The following is a 10,744-nucleotide window of genomic DNA, read 5'->3' as shown; positions in this document are numbered from 1 at the left end:
ATTAATAGGAACAATGTTTGATGCTGATTGTAAGGAATCTTTTCAATGTTTTTATTTTCAAATTATATCCTCCTTAGAAACGCAAAATAATTGCGTGGTTTAGCATCCAGCAAAGCTTCTTGTTTCAGGCATCCATTCAAGATAGCATGATGGATCAGTCATCTGTCATTCCATGCTTGAAGAAGACATCTTTTTGCATCAGCCGCTAATAAAATCAGGGAGGTGGAAACAAAGTTTGATGTGCTTCCATCTCAGACAAGTTTGTTATAACTCTCAATCTTATTACCATACTCACTTGGTTTTGAACTGAATTGCTATTTCAATTCTTTCTGAGCTCTGTCGAGTCATATCAAACGCATTGATCAAACTCTTCTTCCTCTGCCATAAAGTGAAAACCGTTTTCTCATTTTAGCTTTCATCCTTTTTCTCACATCATTTAAGCCTTTACACTAAATATTCTAGGTGGTTCACAATTTCCTTGCCGAAATGTGACATTAATGAAGGGATTTCTTGTCTGTCACATAACTAGCTTTCAAAGTTCACTTGTTTAACAAACTTTTTGACGAGCCCAGATGCCACAGTGTGGCATAATCCTTAAAGGTCCCTTAAAGGAACAGAAACCATGGATGCAAGAATCGTGTTGGGTGTATGATACTCAAGTTATTGGGCCTTTCACAAATAAAGAAACATAAGCACGATCAAACCCAAGGCAGAAACACACTAGACCTCTCTGCTGCTGGCCATGCAGCACAGGACTGCATTCAGAAAAACCAACATGTGGATTAAGAGAGATATAAATCCACAATGTTGATTGATGGATAAAATCCATGGAACGTTGATTGAGGTATACTAACCAGCGTGTGAAGCCAGGAGATGACGACATTTTTGACAATCGTTCTACCCATCGTTATATCTGTGTGATTGACATGAGCCTTCACCAGCAAGATGAGTTCTTCATTCTACACAGTGGCCTGAAATTTGCTTTACCCTACAATGAGACCAGTAACTGGAACCTGTTGTTGGCTTAGCAGTTAGGGTGGTGGCTTGGGATCCTAGGGTCGTGAGTTCAATCCCCATTTTCCGCTGAATTAACACCAGGGGGTTGACTCAGCCTGTTATCCTTCAGAGGTCGGCAAAATGAGTACCAGTGTAGCAGCCAAAAGGCTGCAAACGAAGGGAAGGGGTATCGATGGATTTATTAAATCTGGATTGGTGTGGTGCTTGCATGATGGGCCGAATAGCCTCCTTCTGCACCTTAATTCATTGTAAGTACCCATGCTAAATTCCTCGTACCTCCTCCCTCCCTCAATGTGGTATGCAGCAATACTGACTCAGGAGAATGATGGAGCACATACAGCTCCAATGACTAATTATTGCAAGTATGTACTGCACAATATAAACTGTATATGAATTGAGTTTAAGAACGAATGCTTTACTGGAGAGGGGTAACGTGACTTTCAGGCCAGTCTGTACAGCGTTGATAGCATTGATAAACCATAAAAGCCATTTGTTCTCGATCCACATTGCACTAAATAAGCGCTACAGGCAAGCACGGCCTAGTCAATGCAGCTGCTATTTGTGTGGATGGACACAGAAATAATTAATTTGTTTTGTTTTTGCCACAATAACAGAGGGTTTAAGCAGTGCAAAATTCACGGCATTATCAGTCAATGCAACATAATTTTCGGGCTTAATTTCCAATGGTGACGGTGTAGAATGCTCAGTCATCACTCGGTATAATTAATTTATTGTATTGTTTTGGTTTTTTTGTCAACCTTACCATTACACTCTTGAATATGACTGAAAGTTTTCTGAAAAGGGTGTTTTAAAATAAATAATCCATTGAGGTCACCCAAAGGGATTAGGTTCAGCACCATGACACAAAAATGGACTTGGTAATGATAAAGCTTTGTTATCCAAACATTAAAAAAAAAACAAATGGTGACGTCCACATCTTCTTCAGGACGGCTTAACAAACTTTTAACTCATTCCTGTTCAATGTTCCATAAACAGCGAAACAAAACCGAGATAGCACAAAACAAACAAACAAACAAAAAAAAAAACCACACTGCAGTTCAGATTTACCCATTTAGTTTGAAATGAAATGACAACTTTCACGACAGCTATGCTTGGAATCACCTTTATCGACAACGCGATGTGAGGAAGATGAGGCAGATAAGGGAATGTGGATATAGCGTTGTTTGAGAAGGACAGGGAAGTAAAAGGGAAAACAAAATCCCCAAAACAAAGTGGACAAAGCGCTCGAGGAGGAGTGGAATTTCTTCCAAATGTGTGAAAAATGCACGTGTTTGACTTAACCAAACTTACGGAGAAAAAGACAAGGACGGTACAAGTTTCAGTTCCCATTTGGGAGATAAACCTATTTATCATCGGACACGATTTATACAAATCAAAATCTTTGCTGGTGTGATACCCATGACATTTCATTTGATTTAATAAATCAGTCTTTATCGAACAATTACGAATACCATCAGAAGCCGGTTACTCGTTTCTGGATTTATTTTCTCCGTGGATCCAAGTCGTGGTCATCCCTCATCAGTAAGAAGCACTCATGAAGTCGGCTTATGCTACGCATCCACCAGAGGAATGGTCATCTACATTGCGTTCGTTTCGCACATTTTCTCAACAGTTCAGCGAATGAACCATGTTCCACAAATTAAATGGTTGATCGTGCCTCCTCAAAGGGTTACCATAGCTCGATTAAACGAATGACAAGGGAATTCTCCTTTTCAGTAAATACTCTTTGTGAAGCAATGATATTGAAAGCAAAGACAGTTTCAGAACCACAAACAAAGGCTGTTGTTCTTGTCAAGGCAGCAGTTTTAATGTTTAGTGAAAGATTACCGATGCATTACATACACAGTGGAGGAGGGAGGCTGAAACTTTTGGGGAATAAATTGGGAACATGAAGGAAGGGGGTAGTAGACAAGTCAAAAGGGTTTGTAGAGAGTCAGGAATAGAGAGGGGAGAGGAAAGGGTAGATGGAACATACATGCAGTAGTTGTGGATGTGAGGAATTGGGAAGGGGAGAACATCTGAAAATTAAGCCATTTTTAGTATACAATATGTAAATGGCCACCAAGTTGAACAAACAAAACAAATCTGAGCTCTCACACATTCTTTGCACAGCTTATGAATGAATGGGAGGAAAGAGCAAGGCCATTTTCAAAATTTGTGTGTAAACCTACGAAGGACATTCCATCATCGTTCCACATTCACCTGCAGAAATCTGAATCAAAAATTTTGGTCTGAGGAATTCAACTTCAGACATGAAAGAACGATATAGAATAAAGACACACACACACACACACACACACACACACACACACACACACACACACACACACACACACACACACACACACACACACACACACACACACACACACACACACACACACACACACACACACACTCTCTCTCTCGTGTGCTGCCTTGTGGCTGCTGGTTGCATCATCGGTTAGGGACGCGGCTATGCCGCTGATGCAGTGTCCTATTACCAGTACACTGGTGCTCATTTTGCTGACCTCGGAAGGATGACAAGCCGAGTCAACCCCACCTCGTGTTAATTCAGCAGCCAACGGGGCTCAAACTCAGGACCCGAGGATCCCAAGCCAGCCACCTGAACCGCTAAGCCAAAGTCAGGCTTAATAGAATGAAGAACTAGAACTAGTCTTGCTGGTGTCGGCCAGTGTTGATCTGCATCAGTGTGCAGGAAGAACAATGGATTAAATCAACAAGATGTCAATTTATGTATGCTAACCACCTTGGAAGCAAGAAGTTGACATTTCGTGCAGTGTCCCTTCGTCGGAGCAAATGATGAAGGGTTAATGTCTGAAACATCAGCTTCTCATTGCTTCCCACAGTGGTTAGCATATCTCAATTGACATCCTATTGATTTCATCATTTGCAAAGCACCATGGTTTCTTTGCTGTGGACATCAACCACTTTGGTGGTTCACCCCCCTGATAGGTTCCAAGTGGAGGTCAGAATGCAAAATTCAGACCTTCCAGCCCTGCTATCAATACACAATGACAACCCACTTGTAGGACATACTGTGTTAGTCCTGCTCAGATCACAAAGCGCAACAATTTGGCAGTTAACCATCCTTTATCTCTCACGCACAGGCCCGGATACGAGTGTGGAAGCAAAGATAATGGCGGATCGAATTCCAACCCACTCTTTCCAGAGCACCTCTATTATAGGCATGTAGCGTTAATCGCTCGTAGAAGGTATGCAAGATGCACCGGAACCCTACCGAGTCTCTCCATGCCTCAAACTGCACTCCATCATAATTAAAGCCTCCCTCCACAAGACACAGACCTGGGGTGGCTCCTGAATACGTCATCTCAATTGAAGCTGCTGGTAATGGAGCAATAAACGAGCAGGAGCGATTTGGCAGTGAACAATGAAAATGAAGCAATAAACAGGCGTGTGTTTAAGCATCACGCGGTGACGGATGTTAAAATCCTTGCGGTGCCTTAGTGTTTAAGCCACAAATGCAGGATCCGCTTTTGCATATTGTTGTGGCCCCGCTGTCCATCCTTTCCCATGCTTGACTGCTCATCAACAAAGAGAATCAATCAATCAGCGATAACTCAGTATGCTGGCAACAGCTCTGGAGTCACTCACTTTGAAACGGAACAATGGACGTTTTCAAAAAGTTGAACGTTTAAATACATTTTCAATTGCATTTGACATATATATATATATATATATATATATATATATATATATATATATATATATATATATATATATATATATATATATATTTTTTTTTTTTTCAGGTTTGCATTCAAAACCAGCGAAAATTAAAAAGGAACGTTTTCCACTCTTCAACCATAAACAGACTCAAAATACACAGGAGCATATCAGTAGTAATCCAAAAACTCCGATAGCACATGCTCGTGGAGCCGTTCCATTTGCTGAACCACAAAACCCGAACATGGGAAAGATTGAACATCGAGTCAATTTACACAAGCGATAAAAAGGTCCAGAACTCAAAAAGTACATTTAATTTGTGAATTTTAAAACAAAGCATGGAAAACGTTTAATGGAAATTTGATTAAAATTTGATCTGGATTAATTATCCAGTAAAACAAAAAGCAATACAAAAAAAATTAATGCATAACTAGTTTAACTATTTCGCTATCACCCACCTCCCTGGCCCATCCCCTTTGCCATCTTCCCAAAAACTTGTAAGGAAAAAAAAATTCTTCCCTATCCACCGAATGGCTAATTTTATCACACCGATTCACAATGAGAATAAATAACAGTCTGTCATGAACCATATTTCCATGCCATCACTTTGGTTCCAGTTTTTTTAGGATGCTAAACCTCTCGAGGGAGAGACCGGACGTGGCTAGTGTTGTCCAAGATGCAGTGTCATTTGCTGTCAAAACCCAACATGTTCCCGAAGTCAGGTGAGCTTTAAGGTAAAGCCGAACTGCGAAGCATGGAATGTTCATTTTGGCTGTAATCGCAGGACTCCATGCTTCATCTGATATCTGCTCGATTTAAATTAAGGTGCGTATGAATTGCACAGTTTACAGTCATTTCGAAATAATAGCATAAAGTGCAAACTGTGCGGCGGCCTGCCCGCAGCATCGACTTCCATTTGCTAACAAAGGAGCACCTCCATCGTGTTCCCAAGTCCCACCGCACAAGTCACTGCAAGTGGCAGTTCTCAGCCATGCTCTGAGCGTACCGGTCACACACCAGAGCACGCAGCTCATCCAGGTCGCGCCGCATGGAACGTAGGCTCTCCATGCCTTGGGTCAACGACTCCACATTTTCCAATTCTGTGAGGTTTTCATCCACTCCAGGGGTCAGTGAAGCTGCAATGGGCAGTGCAAAATGGAAAAAAAAAAAGAAGGAAAAAAAAGTGATGAATAGCAAGATGAAGTTGGCTGAGAGAACTCAAAAGTGCTGCGAGGTGTCCAATTATAATTCCATCAGAATAAAAACCTTCGTGAAGTTAACGGAATTGCTCAAAGTACGTCAAACATATGAATGGCGAAGCAAATGTTGATGTGCCTGATGCCACAACTTATTACACATCCATCACCAAAACTTTTATGAAAATGAAAACTAAATATTTACTGCAAATACAAACACAACCACCCTCCCACCCCTTGCTAAATGCTCCTCACTATCTCAGATCAGAGATACAATCTCTCGTGACATAGACAGGTCTTCTTTCCGCTCTGGCTAAATTTCAATCTCCATTGCTGTTGTAGTACAGTATTTTGACGAATGGGAGTGACAATGGATTGTGCCGAGTCACTTGGAACCGTTTCCAGGATTTTCATGCGAACTTGACTCTGCAGGTCACCGGTTCGTTTTATTTTGCATTTCATGCATCTCGAGTTAATATAACATTCGTAAAGCTGATGGCGAGCATGATTTTTGAAATGCTGACAAAAATGACCTATTGGGAGCTTAAAGAAAAAAAAAAAGGTCAAAAGCAAGAGGAGAGACCCTTTTCATACCACAATGGATGGAATCAACAGAACATTGATGGAGGTAATGCTAACTGCCATGGGAAGCAAGAAGAAGCTGACATTTTGGGCGTTAACCCTTCGTCAGAATAAAATCATGAACGATGGGTTCACGCCCAAAACGTCAGCTTCTCCTTGCTTTCCATGGCCATTACCATACCGAAATAAACGTCCTGTGGATTCCTTCCATTGATTTGTTCTCCCTGTCCGCCAACACAGATCGACACCAGCAAGACTACTTCATTTTATCTTATCATAACAGACTGTCATGTGTGTAAAGTAAGAAAGATATTTCCTTTGGACATTTAATTACAATTGGTCACCACCCAAAAGGAGCAGTGGGTAAGGGTCACATGGATTTTTTTTTTTTTTTTCAACAAGTTCACATTGACAACAGCCATCTACGTAGCCGTGATCTGCTGTTCACACTGACAAAAGGTAGGTTCATAAGCAAGACAAAATGGTCGATATAAAATTTGTGGAGAAAATATATTCCAAACTTGAAGCCAAAAGACACCATTAATTCAATGATGCTGAAAAAAATATAAATCCATTACTGGCTTACGCATAAAGACAAAAGAGAAAGACAAAAGAAGCAAAGGTAGAAATTAAATTAGAAACAGATACAGTAGGAAAACAAGAGAGAATAACCAAAACAAAAAACAAATATAAACAATAGAAGGAAAGGCCAGCAAAGATTGATGTCATTCACATGAGCTCCCGCATAACAGAAGCATAACGAGTAGATTAACCACTCACGCGAGAGGACTAATTCACTTTTTAGAGAAACCTTGAGCTAAAAACCAAAACAAACAAAAACTAGAAGGGCACTCGGTGGAGCGGATACCTCCGCCACGTAATACCTGATCCACGAGAACATATCGGGCACAATACATTCTTGAAATATCATGCTATATAGTACGACATCGTTTTTGGCACTATCTCTCAATGGTGAGAAGAATCACTTTAAAAATTAAATATTTCTCGTATCAAGATCCGGATTCGAATCGACACCAAAATCAAATCGATTCGTCCTTGCCAAACACCCAACATGTCCACCAAGTTTCACCCGAATCCATGCACAACTTTTTGAGATATCGTGCCATTTCTCATTTTTGGCTCCATCTCCCAATGGTGAAGCATCACTTGAAAAATTCTCGTAGTCGGATCTGGATCTTCACCAAAATCTAATCAGTTCGTCCTTGTGACACACCCAACCTCTCCACAAAATTTCATCCGGATCCATCCACAACTTTTTGAGATATCCTGCACACAGACAAACAAACAAAGACAGACAAGCCGGTAGGCGGCCATGGGTCGCCGAGCATCCGATGACCTTTGACCCCTGATCTGAGTTAATCTAGTACTAAGTACTTACGAAATTGCAATTGAATCAGTTAACCAGTGTACAAGAAAGGGGGCTTTGAATGGTCATTTTGCCCGAACAATGCACTCATTGACCTTTGACCCCTGACTTAGCTGAGATAGGTCAATATGTCCTGAAGCAAAGTTGTAGTACCCATTGAGTTCTATGTACCTATGAATTTTCATTCGTATTGGTTAACCGGTGTAGGAGCAAGGCGGCTTTGAATGGTCATTTTGCCCGAAAAATGCACTCATTGACCTTTGACCCCTGACCTACTGGAGAGAGGTCATTATGCAAATGAGCAAAGCTGTAGTACTCATTACAGTCTATAACCATGTAAAGATTCATTCGATTCGGTTCAACCGTCTTGGAGCTAGTGTACTTTGAATTTTCAGCAGGAATGCTCAAAGGCCCTCAGACACCCAAGTTGAGAGGGTTGCCATTTGGAAACTATAAGATATAGAACAAAATGGATGTCAAATAGCGGATAGGGAATCACCTTAAGATTATGCATACCAAATCTCATCGAGTTCCATCTACTGATAACTACTCGGTATCAATTTGAATGAAAAGTACCGAAAATGCGGTTTGATTTCGGAAATCTCCAAAGTTCGAGGGGGCGCTGTGGGTGAACAAAGATATAAATCGAAAATCAGACCGTTTGTGCACAATGCATTCCAGATGATTAGTGTGAATTTTCATGACCATCTGACCATAACCCTAGGAGTAGCATTTGGCGCGAAGGCACCTCCAGCTCTCACATATTATCGATTTTTGCACTAATTGACCTTTGACCCCTGACCTAAACAATATCGGTCAATATGTCCTGAGGCAAAGTTGTAGCACTCATTGGGTGCTATGAACCTGCAATGTTTCATTCGGATCGATGCACTCACCTGGTCGCTAGGGGACCTTCAATTTTCACCAATTTTCGGGCATACCCCATTTGTAGGGGGCGCTGCGGGTAAACTATTCCATATATCACAAAAAACGGAATATATTTGGTAGAGCATCACCTGTAGATGATTCATGCCAAATTTCATAAGCCTACGTGGGATAATGGCTTTCGGAATTTATTTTGCGTGAACGGTACCGATTTTGAAGGTTTTTCGGCTGTTGCTAGGGAACCAAAGTGTCCCAAGCAACCATCACAATTTCCAAAGCACGAGGTCATAAGATGTACCTACCACCCGAGTTTGGTCAAAATCGGCCCACATTTACTCCCAATTATGCTGATGACAAACGAACAAACATCCAAACAGACAGACAGAATTACTGAAAATAAGGGTTACCTATTTTGGCGACCCAACAGACAGAAAGGGGTGAAAACAACCTCCTTCACCTTCGATGGTGGAGGTAATGATCAATCCAGGAAGAAAACGGCACAAAGCATGGCCGTGGCTTACCACCCAAAAAGGAGTACAAACTGAAGAAGAAGCAAAGATGGATCAATATTATCACGCAATAAAATACTTGCATTTTAGTAGCCGATATGACTCCACAATACGACTTTTTAAAGATGTGCCGTACGGTGCTGCAAATGAATTGGTCACTAAACGTGCCTTCATGCATATTTCACTCTTCACATTCAAACGAGGGCCATTGGGTTATTACTGCGGCATGGGACAGGCCCGAGGCTCAATAATTACAAAGGACGGGGCTTTCTCATTAATCTTGCAGCAACAAAACAGGAAAAGGTCATCGGTAGTTCTGTGCGAGATGATAAAGCCAAAACACTGGTGGCATAACTGTCCACTGTTACTTTTTCTTTTTTTTTGCCGTGGACATACAGAATATGCAGCAAAGTGCTGTTATTCTTCCTCCATGTGAGAATGTATGAGGAGTCAAAGATCGGTATTCTTACGTAAACCCCAAGACAAAGCCGCACAGAAACTGCAAATTCAAAACGTGCTTGGATGGACACAAAAACAAGAGGTCTAAAGTAATTTCACAGATAAATTGTCTTCGCTACATTCGAAGCCATTTGAAAGACACTTTTGCTATGAGTACCTTATTTTGGGGGCACCTATTATACTTTTGGCACGGTGGAAATCTCATTTCACTGCAGACTTCATGTGACCTATTTTCTGTCTTAACTACAGTGACACTGTCATTTAGACCTGCTGCCGAGGACTGCCAACCACGAGAGTGAAAGGGTTACCAACATTAGAATCCCTCCAAGGGTCATGGGCCACTCCTTGAACAGGCTGTAAAAAGGTTAGTTAAACAGAGCCACTTGGCCTGGCATGCCTGTAGCGTATCCATATTCAATTTTAAAATCGATCAATCAATCTCGTCAATTGAATGTGGATACACCACAGGCATGACGGTCCATTCTAACTGAATCCTCATTCAACACGATCCACATCCCTTTTATTTATTAACTTGTACACCTAATTTAATCTCTCGAGACAAGGAATTGGTCAAATTACATGTAATGTCCAACTCTTTCAAAAGATAATGGTGGATCTTAACATCTGCAACATGAATGTCGATAAGACAGCCAGCTTTGATGGTACATGCTGAGATACAAAGTCACATGCCAGCACTGCACCAGAATGGTAGTTTTAGTGAAATTAAACTGCTGAAGGGAACAAACCCATTACAGAGAGCTCCGAAGCGAACACACTACCGTCCTTGCCATCGATCAGCTAAAACACCAAGTCTTTTATAGAGGTCTCTCATCAAAGTATGAGCTAGGCTAAACCAACTTAGCTTTGGAATCTGATAGTTACATTGCATGCGTGAGCCAAAAAGTGGGATTAAGAAATTAGTTCACTTCGTGTCTTTCTGTGTCTACAAACATCGGTTTATGAATGACGAACAACTATTTCGATTGGATGTTATATTTTCA

At 41.1% G+C, this 10,744-nt stretch overlaps 1 protein-coding gene across 8 annotated transcripts in view; it reads right to left on the bottom strand.

Annotated features, from left to right (window-relative positions):
- Window positions 1-2,820: 2,820 nt before the first annotated feature.
- LOC147010657 (centrosomal protein of 85 kDa-like) overlaps window positions 2,821-10,744 on the bottom strand; it is a 90,703-nt gene continuing 82,779 nt past the window's right edge. For 7 of the 8 annotated variants that reach the window (XM_085860014.1, XM_085860015.1, XM_085860011.1 and 4 more), the window contains one exon: window positions 2,821-5,861. In XM_085860014.1, the coding sequence (XP_085716140.1) occupies window positions 5,692-5,861 (170 nt within the window). In that variant the 3' untranslated portion in view covers window positions 2,821-5,691. The remainder of the gene's footprint in view (window positions 5,862-10,744) is intronic. The other variant, XM_085860018.1, reaches the window with a different exon arrangement.

The sequence above is a fragment of the Eptatretus burgeri genome, chromosome 16 (assembly GCF_056783735.1).
Source record: "Eptatretus burgeri isolate ZD-2024b chromosome 16, Ebu_testis_v1, whole genome shotgun sequence".
NCBI classification, from domain to species: domain Eukaryota; kingdom Metazoa; phylum Chordata; class Myxini; order Myxiniformes; family Myxinidae; genus Eptatretus; species Eptatretus burgeri.
Note: the sequence above shows the minus strand (reverse complement) of the source record. Positions and strands in the feature narration are given on the sequence as shown.